This window comes from Ostrea edulis, chromosome 2, assembly GCF_947568905.1.
Source record: "Ostrea edulis chromosome 2, xbOstEdul1.1, whole genome shotgun sequence".
NCBI lineage: Eukaryota > Metazoa > Mollusca > Bivalvia > Ostreida > Ostreidae > Ostrea > Ostrea edulis.
The window spans coordinates 92,759,637-92,777,901 of NC_079165.1; the positions used below are offsets into that span (position 1 = coordinate 92,759,637).

The 18,265-nt window shown below is 34.6% G+C and overlaps 1 protein-coding gene and 1 long non-coding RNA gene across 2 annotated transcripts in view; one reads left to right on the forward strand and one right to left on the reverse strand.

The window, feature by feature from the left end:
* Positions 1–15,125, reverse strand: part of LOC125678432 (POTE ankyrin domain family member E-like) — a 22,905-nt gene extending 7,780 nt beyond the window's left edge. Inside the window, exons 1-4 of the mRNA XM_048916878.2 lie at positions 13,783–15,125; positions 12,786–12,894; positions 10,864–10,972; positions 3,939–4,140 (exon numbers count right to left, since the gene is read on the reverse strand). Of these exons, the coding sequence (XP_048772835.1) occupies positions 3,939–4,140; positions 10,864–10,972; positions 12,786–12,894; positions 13,783–14,698 (1,336 nt within the window). The 5' untranslated portion in view covers positions 14,699–15,125. The remainder of the gene's footprint in view (positions 1–3,938; positions 4,141–10,863; positions 10,973–12,785; positions 12,895–13,782) is intronic.
* A 1,246-nt stretch (positions 15,126–16,371) lies between these two features.
* On the forward strand, positions 16,372–18,265 carry LOC125678454 (uncharacterized). The gene is made up of 3 exons (XR_007371530.2): positions 16,372–16,758; positions 17,715–17,799; positions 17,934–18,265. It is a non-coding gene; the product is annotated as an uncharacterized LOC125678454 (long non-coding RNA).

An 18,265-nucleotide genomic window follows, 5' to 3' on the forward strand; every position in this document is an offset into this window, starting at 1 on the left:
AATAAAATAATCATGTATATCATTCAAAGTGGGTTTTTTATTTAGTTTTGTTAAAGTTAATAGTCAACCACACTTGATATTGGTTTGATATATGTACAATGATTAGATTAATATTTTATTTGAAAAGACAAATATTTATTTTCATGGCAAAATATCGTGAATTTAGAGCTTAGAAAAAAGGTCTTCGCGCGCAAAATCCTCCATGAAGATCTTTAAAAGTTGGCATGTATGTTAAGTCCATGTCACAGGGAGAAAAATTCATCAAAAGTTTAAAAAAGACTTCTTTAACATGTTTACTCTATGCCATAATGCAATAATTATATCATCGTTATACACAACGAAGCTGTTCCAAGCGTCAACTGTATTAAGTGTCAATAATGTAAAAGAACTAGGTAATTTAGGAAAGGTTATATATATACATATGTACAGCCCTATGCTAAGAAATGACACTGATGTGTAATTACATGTATAAGCATTTTACTTGTATTGTTATTCTCTGAATTACATGTATAGTGATATTTATTATACATCTCTGAACTACATATAATTTCTAATTTTTTTATCTTAAACTGACTGTTCATTTTATCTACATTATAAACAATGTACAATATGTTCCAGAATATGCTAAAACATGTATATATGTCTTCTGCAATAAAAAAAATGTAACTGAAAAAATTCAAATATAAACCACATGACCTTCACCCTGAACGGTCAGTTTTCACTACAAAATCTTAAAATGCATTGAAAACTATATTTAATCCAGATGGTAATTCTTTAGACGGTGAGTCTCAGATGATTTTAGCTGATGTAAAATGTAGAAAACGTAACACCACACTGATTGAAATGATTCCCTGCGTCCTATCAACATCTCCCTAATTAGATGATTACCTGTCCTATCAACATCTCCCTAATTAGATGATTACCTGTGTCTTATCAACATCTCCCTAATTAGATGATTACCTGTCTTATCAACATCTCCCTAATTAGATGATTACCTGTCCTATCAACATCTCCCTAATTAGATGATTACCTGTGTCCTATCAACATCTCCCTAATTAGATGATTACCTGTGTCTTATCAACATCTCCCTAATTAGATGATTACCTGCATCCTATCAACATCTCCCTAATTAGATGATTACCTGTGTCTTATCAACATCTCCCTAATTAGATGATTACCTGCATCCTATCAACATCTAGTAATGAAGTTTTATTTCTAGAATGTCTCAAACAGCGTTTAACTGACAACTTCATGCAGTCACGAGATGAATTTTTTGATAATTCACCCAAATGTATTCTGTATAGACACCTTATTGATAATGTTACCATTCAATTTTACTTGACAAAATCTATTCCGGAAAATCTTATTAATCTTTTAGCAAAATTTAGATTGTCTGCTCACCAGCTTAGAATTGAACAAGGTAGATATAATGGCACAGCAAGACGAGATCGATTGTGTGAATTTTGTAATTTGAACGAAGTTGAGGACGAATATCATTTTATTTTAATATGTCCTTTGTACAAAAACCTCAGATCTGCATATATAAAACAATATTATTGGTCGCATGCTTCTATGTTTAAACTGGTACAATTGATGTCAATTCATAATAGAAAACAAATCTGTAATCTGGGTAAATTTTTAAAAGGTGCTTTACTCTTACGATCTAGCCAAGCTATCGTCTAATGTATATGCTGGTTTTAGTTGGTTTCTTTTTTATGTAAACTTGTCTTATAACTCTCTTCATGTATGTCCATCCTCTAATATTCACTCCACTTTTCATACTGTATACATCTTTTTTGTTTATACTTTGTAATTGAATATGTATTATGCTGATGAGCCGTAAGGATTAAAGCCAATAAACAATACAATACAATAAAAAAAAGAAAAGAAAAGATGATTACCTGTGTCTTATGAACATCCCCCTAATTAGATGATTACCTGTGTCTTATCAACATCTCCCTAATTAGATGATTACCTGCATCCTATCAACATCTCCCTAATAAGATGATTACCTGAGTCCTACCAACATCTCCCTAATTAGATGATTACCTGCATCCTATCAACATCTCCCTAATTAGATGATTACCTGCATCCTATCAACATCTCCCTAATTAGATGATTACCTGTCCTATCAACATCTCCCTAATTAGATTACCTGCATCCTATCAACATCTCCCTAATTAGATGATTACCTGTGTCTTATCAACATCTCCCTAATTAGATGATTACCTGTGTCTTATCAACATCTCCCTAATTAGATGATTACCTGCATCCTATCAACATCTCCCTAATTAGATGATTACCTGAGTCCTACCAACATCTCCCTAATTAGATGATTACCTGCATCCTATCAACATCTCCCTAATTAGATGATTACCTGCATCCTATCAACATCTCCCTAATTAGATGATTCCCTGCATCCTATCAACATCTCCCTAATTAGATGATTACCTGTGTCCTATCAACATCTCCCTAATAAGATGATTACCTGCATCCTATCAACATCTTCCTAATTAGATGATTACCTGTGTCCTATCAACATCTCCCTAATAAGATGATTACCTGCGTCCTATCAACTTCTCCCTAATTAGATGATTACCTGCATCCTATCAACATCTCCCTAATAAGATGATTACCTGCATCCTATCAACATCTCCCTAATTAGATGATTACCTGTGTCTTATCAACATCTCCCTAATTAGATGATTACCTGCATCCTATCAACATCTCACTAGGTAGATGATTACCTGTGTCCTATCAACATCTCCCTAATTAGATGATTACCTGTGTCCTATTAACATCTCCCTAATTAGATGATTACCTGTGTCCTATCAACATCTCCCTAATTAGATGATTACCTGAATCCTATCAACATCTCACTAGGTAGATGATTACCTGTGTCCTATCAACATCTCCCTAATTAGATGATTACCTGTGTCCTATCAACATCTCCCTAATAAGATGAATACTTGTGTCTTATCAACATCTCCCTAATTAGATGAATACCTGTGTCTTATCAACATCTCCCTAATTAGATGATTCCCTGTGTCCCTTCAACATCTCCCTAATTTATTAGATGATTAACTGTGTTCTCTCATCAACTCTCAAATTAAAAATGATTACCTGTGTCCTATCACTAGCTCCCTACTTAGAAATGATTACCCAATCTTTATTGTGATGCCATGCCAATTGAGGAAATGTATCGCCAATTTTTGCACATCATATCTGCATGTAGTGCTAAATCATAAGCATATCTGAAGCATGTTATTTAATCACCTTGATCGAGAGATTATTAATAGATTGTACACTTAATTCTTAAAACATGTAACTTTGAAATACTTTATATATTGTGTTACATAAAGCTGACAGTATGACAGATGCACAGACAGACAGACGGACAGACAGTGTGACCACCAGACTCAATGTATCTGAACTGTTTTATCACTTCGATATAACACATATTCATGTTATGTTAATCACTTGTCTTGTTTCCTGTTTTATTTTGTTATATATGTCTTACCCTAGAAAATTATCTGTCCATTATTTTTATATAAATACATATTGTGTGAAGGGCTTAGAGTAATTGTAAAATCATATTATGCGCTATATAAATGTTACATAATAATACTATTATCAGTAAAAGGTTCAACATCTTTGATGCATACAATCATAGACCTCACTGGAAAGCTACAGGCAGATGGAAAAAGACAGCATGACAAATGGACAGAAGAAACACCACTTTTTTATGTAACCCACCATGGATGAGAGTACATGTACTACCGATCATTATAAAATCGGAGATTAACCTGACTCATCACATTTAGGCACCCTCAGCACAACATAAATTTCCACACAACTGTAGACTGAAATTTTTGACATAATTTTTTTGTGACATGGTATCTATTTTCTAATCCTTTTCATATGACAACAAAAGTTACCTTCAAAATTCCTGGCGTTGATGTCTGTCTTATGTTGACTTTTGATGAGCATCAGTGCCAGGTTGTTGATGGTGTTGCACTTGATGGCCAGGTGTATGGAACTGTCCCCATGCTTGTTAACCAGACAGGGGTTGGCCCCGGCCATCAGCAGAACGGACACAGCCTGGTCAAACTGTAACTCAACCGCAAGGTGTAGTGGGGTCTGATAAAAGAGATCAATTAATGAGGCAATACAGGTATTATTATCTAATCAATGAGGCAATATTTATAGGTTATAGACTTTGTATGAGAAAATATGACAACCGAGTTTTTTGGCGTGTAGACGGACCGAGCTTGCGGTCGTCTACACGCCAAAAAACTCGGTCGTCATATTTTCCCATACAAAGTCTATAACCTATAATTATTTAATCAATGAGGCAATACATGTATAATTATTTAATCAATGAGGCAATACATGTATAATTATTTAATCAATGAGGCAATACATGTATTATTATTTAATCAATGAGGCAATACATGTATTATTATTTAATCAATGAGGCAATACATGTATAATTATTTAATCAATGAGGCAATACATGTATTATTATTTAATCAATGAGGCAATACATGTATTATTATCTAATCAATGAGGCAATACCGTCTAATAAATATACATTAGGGAAACTTTTGCCAACAAATAACCTGTTTGGTTGATAATAAATATTGTAAGTGAATCATTTGCTTAAAAATGCACCTATCCCCATGGTATGTTATTCATTCATATTTTGGTTGAACAAGAATTACATTGAAATGAAATCCAAACCTTCGAGTGTTAAAGATGTCGTTATTTAAATTGAAGTTCTGGACTATAAATTTTATCTGCATTAAGATAAAAATACATAGATGCAGGATGTAAAAACTAACAAAAGAGGATTTATGACATCAAACCCTCTCATAAAATGTTTGTTACCCTTTTGTTTCAGCCCTGTAGATTTGCCTATCCTTTGTCTCACCCTTTACTGACAATTTCCTTTAAAAGGGGCATGAACAAAATTTGAGATTAAAATTTTCAAATTTTATTTTTTCCATTTTTAATGATAAGATAAGTTTATTCCAATTTTGGGCCCAGAGGGCATAAAAGCAAGACAGCTTATAAAAAAGGAAATCTTTAAAAAAAAGTTTACAACATTAACTGTACAGATTACATGAACTGCAAACTACATGCTTAACTTAGGTATTTCTAATGGTCAGCAAAAATTTGAATGTCATTTGTTGAGTTTCAAGTGAGATACAGCACTCAAAATTCTTTGTGTAAACAAGGCAGTACCATGTTTATTTGTTGCTGTTGTTTTTTTTATACATAGGTTAAATAAATTAGTAACAAGAGATGTTTGTAAAACACATATGTCCCCCATGGAGCAAAATTGAAAAGGGTTATACATACACACATCATTTAATTGAGAGTAGTATCACCAATTCAAAATATTGAGCAGACAATATCTTCCTATGTCAAGAGTGGATTGACCTTGTGACCTAAAAATCAATAGGGGTCATCAACTCCTGAAGATGTACCAGTGTACCAAGTTTGATGTCTGTCAAGCAAAGGGTTCTCAAGATATTGACCGGACAGTATATTCCTATGTCCAGTTTGACCCTTGACCTTTGACCATGTGACCTCAAATTCATTAGTAGTCATCTTCTCCTGATGATGTACCAGTGTACCAAGTTTGATGTCTGTCAAGCAAAGGGTTCTCAAGATATTGACCGGACAGTATATTCCTATGTCCAGTTTGACCCTTGAACTTTGACCATGTGACCTCAAAATCATTAGGGGTCATCTTTTCTTAAAGATGTACCAGTGTACCAAGTCTGATGTGTGTCAAGCAAAGGGTTCTCAAGATATTGACAGGACAGTATATTCCTATGTCCAGTTTGACCCTTGACCTTTGACCATGTGACCTCAAAATCAATAGGTGTCATCTTCTCCTGATGATGTACCAGTGTACCAAGTCTGATGTATGTCAAGCAAAGGGTTCTCAAGATATTGAGCGGACAGTATATTCCTATGTCCAGAGTAGATTGACCCTTGACCTTTAACCTTTTGACCTGAAAAACAATAGGAGTCCTCTTCTTTTTATAACCAACCCACATATGAAATATCATTACAATCAAGTGAATGGTTCTCAAGATATTGAGCGGACAACTCATGGTCTACCACATGGGGTTAAAACCAGCAGTTTGACCTTGACCTTGTGACCTGAAAATCCATAGGGATCATCTACTCTCTAAGGAAAGCCTCTGTATCAATTTTGGCTATTATCAAGCAAAGGGGTCGAAAGATATTGAGCGGACAACACATGGGCTTAAGACCAGAGGTTTGACCTTTGACCATGTGACCTGAAGGTCAATAGGGATCATCTACTCTCCAAGGGCAACCCTTGTAACAAGTTTGGTAGTTATCATGCATAGGGGTCAAAAGTTATTGAGTGGACAACACATGGTCTACCACATGGGGTAGAGACCAGCAGTTTGACCTTGACCTTCGACCATGTGACCTGAAAATCAATAAGGATCATCTACTCTCCAGGGGCAACCCCTATACCAAGTTTGGTTGTTATCAAGCAAAGGGGTCAAAAGATATTGAGCAGACAACACATGGTCTACAGACCGACCGACAGTTGCAAAACAATATGCCCCCTCTTTTTCAAAGGGGGGCATAAAAATTCATTTAAAGTAGATTTTTTTAAAATTTACAAGTTAATTCTGTACAGTTTATAGTGTTTGTCACATCTCATTTTGTTTTAAACATGATATTTTCTATTAAGCGATCTATATGTAAACAAAATCATGACACTAGCCTTGTTTACATGATAACAAATTGTGCTGTATCTCACTTGTAACTCAACAACTGACATTCAATTTTTTGCTGACCATCAGAAATATCTTAGTTTAGCATTGTAAACATTAACAAAAGGCCCATGGGCCACATCGCTCACCTGAGTCACCTTGGTCCATATCAGAAGATTTTCCATATCTATTTGCATGTAAAACCGTAGTCCCTATTATGGCCCCAAATCTACCCCTGGAGGCCATGGTTTTTGCAAACTTGAATCTACACTATGTCAGAAAGCTTTCATGTAAATATGAACTTCTTTGGTCCAATGGTTCTTGAGAAGAAGATTTTAAAGATTTTCCCTATATATTTGTATGTAAAACTTTGATCCCCTATTGTGGCCCCATCCTACTCCAGGGGGGCGTGATTTCAACAAACCTGAATCTGTACTATATCAGAAAGCTTTCATATAAATCTCAGCTTTTCTGGCTTAGTGGTTCTGGGAAGAAGATTTTTAAAGATTTTTCCTATATATTTGTATGTAAAACTTTGACCCCCTATTGTGGACCCATCCGACCCCCGGGGGGCCATGATCTTAGCAATTTATAATCTGCACTATATCAGGAAGCTTTCATATAAATCTCAGCTTTTCTGGCTCAGTGGTTCTTGAGAAGTTGATTTTAAAAGATTTTTCCTATAAATTTGTATGTAAAACTTTTATGCCCCCCTTGAGGCCCCATTCAATCTCCGGGGTCCATGATTTTAACAAACTTGAATCTGCACTTTTTCAAAAAAAACAACAACAAAAAAACAAAAAAAAACTTTGACCCCCTATTGTGGCCCCATCCGACCCCCGGGGGCCATGATTTTAATAATTTAGAATCTGCATTATATAAGGAAGCTTTCATATAAATCTCAGTTATTCTGGCTCAGTGGTTCTTGAGAAGAAGATTTTTAAAGATTTTTCCTATATATTTGTATGTAAAACTTTGACCCCCTATTGTGGCCCCATCCGACCCCCGGGGGGCCATGACCTTAGCAATTTATAATCTGCACTATATCAGGAAGCTTTCATATAAATCTCAGCTTTTCTGGCTCAGTGGTTCTTGAGAAGTTGATTTTAAAAGATTTTTCCTATAAATTTGTATGTAAAACTTTTATGCCCCCCTTGAGGCCCCATTCAATCTCCGGGGTCCATGATTTTAACAAACTTGAATCTGCACTATATCAAAAACAACAACAACAACAACAAAACAAAAAAAAACTTTGACCCCCTATTGTGGCCCCATCCGACCCCCGGGGGCCATGATTTTAATAATTTAGAATGTGCATTATATAAGGAAGCTTTCATATAAATCTCAGCTTTTCTGGCTCAGTGGTTCTTGAGAAGAAGATTTTTAAAGATTTTCCCTATATATTTGTATGTAAAACTTTGATCCCCTATTGTGGCCCCATCCGACCTCCGGGGGGCCATGATTTTAACAATTTAGAATCTGCATTATATCAGGAAGCTTTCATATAAATCTCAGCTTTTCTGGCTCAGTGGTTCTTGAGAAGAAGATTTTTAAAGATTTTCCCTATATATTTGTATGTAAAACTTTGATCCCCTATTGTGGCCCCATCCGACCCCCGGGGGCCGTAATTTTAACAATTTAGAATCTGCATTATATAAGGAAGCTTTCATATAAATCTCAGCTTTTCTGGCTCAGTGGTTCTTGAGAAGAAGATTTTTAAAGATTTTCCCTATATATTTGTATGTAAAACTTTGACCCCCTATTGTGGCCCCATCCGACCCCCAGGGGCCGTGATTTTAACAATTTAGAATCTGCATTATATAAGGAAGCTTTCATATAAATCTCAGCTTTTCTGGCTCAGTGGTTCTTGAGAAGAAGATTTTTAAAGATTTTCCCTATATATTTGTATGTAAAACTTTGACCCCCTATTGTGGCCCCATCCGATCCCCGGGGGCCATGATTTTAACAATTTAGAATCTGCACTACCTAATAAAGCTTATCTATAAATTTCATCTTTTCTGGCCCAGTGGTTCTTGAGAAGAAGATTTTTTAATGACCCTACCCTATTTTTACCTTTTCTTGATTATCTCCCCTTGGAAGGTGGCCTGGCCCTTTATTTTAACAATTTAGAATTCCCTTTACCTAAGGATGTTTTGTGCTAACTTTGGTTGAAATTGGCCCAGTGGTTGTTGAGAAGAAGTTGAAAATGTGAAAAGTTTACAGACGGACAGACGGACGGACGCCGGAATACGGGTGATCAGAAAAGCTCACTTGAGCTTTCAGCTCAGGTGAGCTAAAAATGAAAAAAAAAAAAATGAAAAAATTTTCAGTTCCAATCATGTTGATGCCCCTTTAAGTAACAGCTTAGTAGTCCGTAGATACAAAACATATCTCATGGGACGGTTACAGGGACAGGGTTTGTCTGATTCTCGCATGCCAAACAAAGGAACATATTTACCATTCCAAACAAAAATGGTAATTTTCATCATTGCAAGCCATGGATTTCTTAACTGTAATTTTCATCATTGCAAACCATGGATTGTTAACTGTAATTTTCATCATTGCAAGCCACGGATTGTTATCTGTAATTATCATCATTACAAACCATGGATTGTTACTGTAATTTTCATCATTGCAAACCATGGATTGTTAACTGTAATTTTCATCATTACAAACCATGGATTGTTAACTGTAATTTTCATCATTACAAAGCATGGATTGTTGATTCCATTCCATCATGGAATTGTGGAATGGAAACAATAACCAGTGGTTTGTGAAAATGAGTAACTTCCTGCAGTTTTTAACAAGAGTACTGAAACGTACATCATACACCCGTCATTGATGACATAATTTCAGTGCAATATCTATATCCATAATGAGAAAAAGTCCAAGAAACTATTTGACATACTTTTAGCCCTTAAGTAGGTCACAGAGATGCCAGCATTATGAAATGGAAAATAGTAAGGCGGGGGTCAGTCGCTGTCGCTGGAGATCTTTTATGAATAAAGATGTAACCTGAGCAATTTTAGGCACATTTCAAATTCAAATTTAATGAATTTAGACGTACTAATTGTTATGCATTTTATAACTGCAGAAGGTCAGATACATCTTTTATTGATTTTACTTTCTAAAACTTGTGTATAAAACCTTGTTACTTTAGTATACTATATAATTTTACAGTTACTGTGTCAGTTATTATGGCAAGTTTTTTAATGTCATTTTCCCCACCGTGAAATATATTGAAGTTTATCAAACAGATTGTACACTTATCATACAAACTCCCCCTTCCTGATTTTGAAACGAATAGATGTTTACAGAGTACTTGCGTGTTGTTCTTTGAATTACTGGCTCTATTAGGTTTTCTTCTTTGGGGGAGTATTGTTTTTTATTTCCATCAACACATGCCTTACACTTACTAGCAGCTGTCATATTGTTTATTTCAAAGCATTAAAATGATTGACATTTTGTGTGTGTGTATATATATATATATATATATAGATAGATAGACTATGAAACAAACGTAGTAACGACTATGGCTTGTTTCTTATAAAAGTAAAAACCAATGACAGACAGCTCTAGTTCTTTCGATATGTCAAATAAACGAAAATCGGAAGATATATAGTGAAATCGTAAGGCGTATTTTCCGCCCTAAAATTGTAAGCCTAATGCCAAAATTGTGGGGGTTGGAAACTCTGAGGTCATAGTGCACCAATTCAGCTGGAATGCAAACTGAACTTGTATTCCTCCGAGAGATTGTGACTTAAATTTCAGGGCAATATCTGTATCCATAAAGAAAAAAAGTGTGGAAAACTGTTTGACCTACTTTTAGCCCTAAAATAGGTCACAGTGCACCAATCCAGCTGAAATGCAAACTCACTCTTCTTGAGGGAGAAAAAAGTCTGGAAAACATTACCTTGGACAGACACATAGACAGACAAACGGACAGCACAGTAACATAATATTTCTTATCTGGTGACGGGCGTATAAAAACTAAGGCAGCTGTAGAGACGGTCCAATAGGATATTTATAACAGGACAGGCTAGAACAATATGTTTCAGCATGGTTGATTTCCCACCTGGGTGTAATTTATATCTACCTGTTGTGACCGATTGTATTTGTCCACACTTTTGCCACTGATGGTCATGAGATGAACAAACTTCTGCACCATGACGATATTTTCCTGTGCCACAGCAATGTGTAAAGGCCTACAAAACATGTGCACATATGTGAACAACATGTTTATGCATATATACAGCATTAGTATTTGCAAAGTACTAATCTTTTTAAAAAATGCAATTGATTCATTAACGCTATGTATACATACACGCCTGAAAACAAATAACATAGTGCGGGGAAATTGTTCAAATTATCGAAATTGATCATACAGGGAACGAATTGGAATTATAAAAATCAAACAGTCTTTTTGAAGAATTTGTCGATGTGTAAACTCCAGACATTTTACCCACATACTTAACATAAAAGTGCTTCTCACTTTTATTCAGTTTGTGAGTAAAATGTCCAGAGATTACACATGGATAAATTCTTCAAAAAGAATAATTGTTTAATCCTATAATATTAATACTTCATGTTTTCATCCAGTTCACTTCAGTGGTCAAATATTTCTATATCTATTCCGAAATTGATACATTTAACAAGAACTTATTACATGTGTCATATTCCACATCCATGTATAGTGTGTAATAGGTGTTTATTGCTGTATGTGCAAAGTTCTAAGTGTTGTGTTAAAAGACATTAAAGACAGAACAGTTTTACAAAGCTTCTTAAAGAAATATCTGCTACAAAGGAGGATATTTATTGTACACTGCTTTAAATGTCCCATATTTGAGATAGCATGCACAAAAATAATCTGCCATCCATATCTGGTTTTCCCATATGACTTTTTAAAAATGCATTTAGAATTGAAATTCAATGTTGAGAATGCCTGCATGGTCGTTTGCTCTTATTTAAATACCAGCTATAAATAGAATGCCTATACCTGGTCTGGCCTTAAAATGTCAGAACAGAGTTTCCAGCTTGGCGTACCAGTTTAGAGATTATCATTATCAGCAATGTTAGCTGTAATGTCAACAATGATTAACCTATATATTACAACATCCATTCACATCAAAACTGAAGTTTGATAGCACTACCCAAAATGGACAACAATGAAAAGTTCATGTATATTGGACAGGTTGTTAAAGAACAAGTTATATTTAGCTAGGACTTCTAACATTGTATATTTATTTAATGTCCCAATCTCTTTGGCATTATGCCCCCACCTCTATTTTGTGCTAAATGAACAAATAAAAATGCATCTATTATTTATATATTTATACCCTTGGAAATATTGTTTATATAATTACAAAATCAAAGTTATGTACCATTGTGAATGGTGTGAGGGAATATATGAAATGTTTTACCTTGACCAGCATACACTGAGATGTGTAGGTCAAATGACTTGTATAAAACATTAACTGACCAGTGAAGAGAACTGGATGAAAACAATGTGGAGACAAGGTCACAGTTACAAACTGTGGAAGTTTAAAGCAAAGACTGAATTCAATCATAAATAATTAACTGAGACAATCATAAATAATTAACTGAGTGAACAAACGGAGAGGAAATGTCACATAATGTACAAAACTAAGAACTTCATCAATAATGTATTAATGAGGACTTAGCAAATAATGTATAAAACCAACTTACAAAATGAATGATTCCTATGCGACATCGATATTAAATGAAAGGCTTGATATGCTACATGTATAAATTATTACAATTTTGTACTTCATATCAAATTGCTTTTCACCATATTTTTTCTAAATAAGTTAGAATCTCATCAATTTATCATTATCGAGGAAGTTGACATACTACAGTGATCTAAAATAATGCATGCAGATGAAGTTATGCTCTAGGTCACTAGGGATTATATGTAGCATCTAGCATATTTGGCTTTGACAATCAAGTCAAAACTGCAATGCGATGACATTGTATTTGAGAAAGACATCGTTTGCTTACAGGTCTCCATCTTCATCCTGGTGAAGCGCCATCTGTATCTCCGATAGGAGCATTAAACTCGTCTTGGGGTTCACGAATGTCCCACTAGGTGTTGTCTTCAAAGATCCCGCTGAATAAGAGAACAAAAACTTAAATACCCCCCAAATAGTCTCACAAAGTTCTTGGCCTATATAGAATACAAATATGAAATCACCAATATTTTAAATTCTAAATTGAAGGTCTGTTAAATTAAAAATGCTAAGTGCCTGTTGTTAAAAAATGCTTTGAACATGTTGAATACTTTCTCTTCTTTTCGTGTGATATTTTTTAACTTTGCACAACTGTCAGCCCCAATGATTATCACTGTGATTAGATTTAAATTCCAATTCTTTCAATGTGTATTGTACTAACAACTTTATCCAAGGCAACAAATAGAATATTTGTCTGTACTGGAAACTAAGCAAGTATCATAGTTCTAAATCAAAATTTGCTAACAGCCAAACACAAGTTACATTAGCTTCTTGAAATGCAATCTCATCTTTTGTATTGCTATAAATGTATGACAAGATAGGTAAATGGGTAATGTGGAGTTATATGGTGGCGCCCAGTTGATTTTTTATTGGTGGAAGAGAGAACCCAGATAAAATGTACCTGGGAAGAGAAGTAAAAACTACACAGTCGACCTTCAGCTTGTTTGATAAAGGCTGCCACAGGATTAAATGCTCTAGATTTTAAGCTAAAAATAATGACCAAGGAAAAAATTACTATTTTTGATACTTTGCCATATAAGGTAAAGCATTTATACATATGAAATCAATACATTCATTACACACACAGTTCAAATGAAGAAAAATCAAATCCCAATTTGTACTACATTGTAATTTGTATATAAAAAAAAAAGTTCATTACTCATCAACATAAACAAAAATGAATAATGCAATCTGAGTCTGCCTCCGCCATGTGCATGTTTATGAGTCTAACAGTCTAAGGATTTAGTAAGGCATCAATAATATTTTACCTTGCTGCTCTTTAGATTGGCTTTGCTTGTCTGTGGTCAGGTCTACTGTTCCCTGCGTAGGTAACCCACTATCTGTCGGGGGTACCTCCCCATCTTTATAGGTCTGTAACCGCCTCTTTTTCAGAGGCAGAGAAGCCTCAGGTGTGTCATACTTGTTAGGGTTCAGTATGTGATCCACAGCTGTCTGGGTTAATTCAATGCTTTCGCTACTGGTGACAGAACTCGGACTTGCCGCATCGCGTAATTGATGCGATTCAGTAGTGGATTTGAGAGGAAGTTTTAGGACAGGGTTATTACTACTATGCAACTGTTCATGCACTTGAGCCTTTTTAAGCTCTAACATTTGCTGAAGGGAGAACTTGATATTGGAATGTGATGGCATAACATCAGAATTCTCTTGCTTTTCTTTCTGTTTTTTAACCAGATTGCTTAGTTGCTGTGCTATAACTGATGCCTGCATGGATGTATTGCTATTAATAGCTTGTAAGGTTACGGTTGTGCCTTGGTGACCCGTACTAGATTTAGTGGACTCTGACGTATTGGCGTTTTTTGGACCTAAAGAGACGTTACCTTCCTGGGGGGCTTTCACCTGAGGAAGTTTGGCAGGAGAACGCTTACCCCCTCGACTACGGCCTCTAGATTTCACCCGTTTTGAAACTGACATGGTCGTGTTTACTTCTAGGTCATTGGCCGTGCGTACAGACGATTCTGTCGACGACGACGGCAGTATGAATGGTGATGAAGACAGACATGACATGGCTTCCGCTGCAGCTATGCGGTCCGCACTCTCCTTGTCGACGACATTTTTCCGCGTCATCTCCGATCCCACACTTGATCTTACTTTTGGTTTTGTTTTAACCCTTTTACTCATGTTAATGACGTTTTTCTTGTAATTAATGGCGTCAATTATCGTCATTATCCCCCATAAAGATGGAAGGGATCACAAACAATCGGTGTTGTTTCGAATAGTTTCTAAAAATTCCAAGTATTTTCGATCTTACCATTACACCTCCATGGAAAAATTGCATATTGGGAAAGTCCCTAGTCACGAGGTACATAATGACCAATCGCTTTCCGCTATTGCGAGCATACGGGGAATTCCCATACATCGTTACAAAATTCTGTTTTCTTAAAATAGAATTGACAAGTTTTTAATCATTTACTATATTTACCGCTATTCGCAACAACAACAAAAATCGTATAAAATGAAATATAAAGAAATAGATAAAAAACGCATTGATAAATGAGTCCAATTCAGTTTGACAACACTAGTGCAGAACAAAGCTAACACTTCTTATAAATAAAAGTATATACTACCTTTTTCTATTTTTAGAAAACAAGAACGACTAACGTAACGCGCGCAAAATTATATAAATAAAGACACTTTTCACATTCTTTATGAATAAAGGATAATAAAAATAAAAAATAATAACTAATAACTAAAATTTTATATTTTTGTTTTCTTTTTATGAGTACATTTTTAAATTCCCATATAGAACTCTATATATATTTTTAAAAATTATAAGTTCTTGTACTTCCAATCGAGGATCCACTGAGGAACAAAATGACTGAAAGAAAAATGAACATATTATAAGCTGCACATATGAATTCATCACAGACAACACAACGGACATAATATGTAACAAAGTCCTATGCAGATGGAATTTTAAAATGCTGTGGTCACGGTGTGATAGATGGGGACGGACAGTGTGAAAGTGAGGGAGAGGGGAGGGAAAGGAGGGTGATCTAGAAGGAAGGAAGAGAGGGGAATAGAGGGACGGGCAGGTAATACAACCCCGTATTATATTAATATCATTCATTAAAAAGGTTATTGGTGTCATAATTACGGGGCTGGAAATAATAAACTACAACATACATGTAGAAACTATATCTATGGCACGCCAAATTCACAAAAATGAGCTAAACATAGTTTCACAGTTGATAAACTAGGTTTATCGACTGTAAACTATAGTTTACGAACTGTAAACTACAGTTAACGATTCGTTAACTATAGTTTTAATCCGTAAAACTATATTTAACGGTTGTAAACTATAGTTTACAAATGCTAATCCAAGTTTATCTGTCTTTAAATAAACGTTAACAATAGATTTTGCTGATAAATACAGATTCACATTTGTAAACTATGATTTACATTTGTTAACTATAGTTCACAATTGTTAATCCTAGTTTCACAAATTGTGATACTATATTTATCAGATAAACTATGACTTGTAAACCGTAGTTTACAATTGTGAAACCATATTTATCAGATAAACTATGTTTTGCAATCGCTAATGATTGTTTTCATTGTTAATTATAGTTTACGCTTGTGAAACATAGATTATCTGTTAACTATGGTTTACAGATGTGAAATATAGATTAACGTCGTTAACTATAGTTTACGGTCCGTAAACTACAGTTTACAGTCGATAAACCTAGTTTATCAACTGTGAAACTATGTTTAGCTCATTTTTGTGAATTTGGCGTGCCATATATATCTAGTATTTAAGGAATGACTTTAAGGTAGAGACCGATAGCAACCACGTGATCAGTAAAAATCGTGTATTTTCACGTGAAATTATTTTTCAGAATTCCGTACATCGCCATAGAGTAGTTGAAAAACAAAAAGGGGTTCCGAAAGTACAAGTTGCTGTGACTGAATCGATGATTGAGAGGGTCGTCTCGACGAAAGATATAGAAATTTGGCCATAGTTTAGATTAGGAATACGTCAATGTAATAATAGTGGACTACATGTTTCGTCCGTGCAGAATGGCACTTTTTACCTCACGAAATTCACCACCATGCATAGCTGCGCTACGTAAACAAAGTTGTTGATGTAGCGTGATCGTGGTGTCCGAGTGCTGCGAGTTTCAATACTGTTTATGTAGTCATTGAGAGTTTAAACAAAGTTTCTTCTGAGAAGAGGAATTCGATGGATGCATTCAACGTGGACAACGAAATCATAATTTCGTTTGGTAAGTGAAAAAAATGGCAAATTGAATTTGTATTCAACCCACTTTTCCTCTGCTATTTCACAACGCGATTTTATAATAACATCTATAAACGCACAATTTGGAGCTGTTTCATCTTTTGTGCATTTATGTATTCCATATGTGCCCAAAATATAACTCCTACATGTGCATGTAATTGTAAATGGATGTCATGTATATGCCAGATTTGAAAAAAAAAATAGGGCTCTCACAAGTTTGGGGGGGGGGGGGGGGGGGTTGCACTAAAATTCTATTTGGTATAAATGATAGTACTTCTAGTATCTTGAAATTTCATTGACCTAAGAGATATTTCAAATCTGGGGTTTCATGTTTCATGCAAGCATGTAGGTCTACAAAACTTTATTTAAAATATTTGTAACATCACAAGCCCCCCTCATAGGCAAATAAATGTATTGTATGAAAATAAGATATGGATGTCCTTCTCTTGACCCACACTCCGTAAAGGAGACAGGTCTGATAAATCTAGAGTTGACTTGTTTTGATATTATTAGAATGAACTGGCAGTTTATGAAAACATATCTGTCATCTCATATTGTAATATGATAATTATGATGTTTATTCACCTCATTAAGGACCCGGGGGTGGGAGGGTATGTACAGTTTAAATAGAAGGTAACTATAACAATATGAAATAAATAGCAATCATGCAGATGTACTACTACTGCAAGAGTTCACATTGCTGCACTGCACACATTTAACATACATGTAGTGTTACATATGTAATACTGATTTCAGACAAGATTTTAAAAATTAACATAATAAAATACATGTTATGTGTGTAATTTTCAATATATCAGCATTTTAAAGTTCACTAAACATGCATTGAGACACACGATTTTAAAATTGACATTGTCTGACACAGTATAATTAATGATTAATACTGACTGTGCAAATATTAATTATGATGATTTTTTTTCTAAGCATCATCCTAAGGACCAGTGCAAGTTGAAATGGGCTTCCAGCCAACAACTTCAACAGCAATTTGCCATGAAAATCAGCAAGAAAGGTACAATATTTTCTATCTTAGTAAGATAGAATTTTTCATTTTAACAACAGACATTTATAAAGACAATTCTTAGTATATTAGATATTCATCTTTTTTTCAATATTTGAATATACAGAATATATTTTTTATAACAGGTACTTCATTTACATTGATGATGTCATATCCCCTGGACCCCACAACTTCACAGGTTACAGAGAAAATTCAAGAACTTCTGCAAAATGTGGGACTTGGATAGAATCAATAATGTATTTGTGAGCCCAGAGCAATGGATATATTGTGCAACATACTAAAGTGTGAATTTAATGGAAAACAAGTACATGTACTCATGTATTACATGTCTTTTTTAAAGACAATAATATTGTATAAATATAGAGGAAGTGTCATTGTTGATTATTCTAAGTTTTTGATATATCAAAATCAGTAAACATTTCTAAATGAAAATAAAATACCAATTTTAAAACTTTAA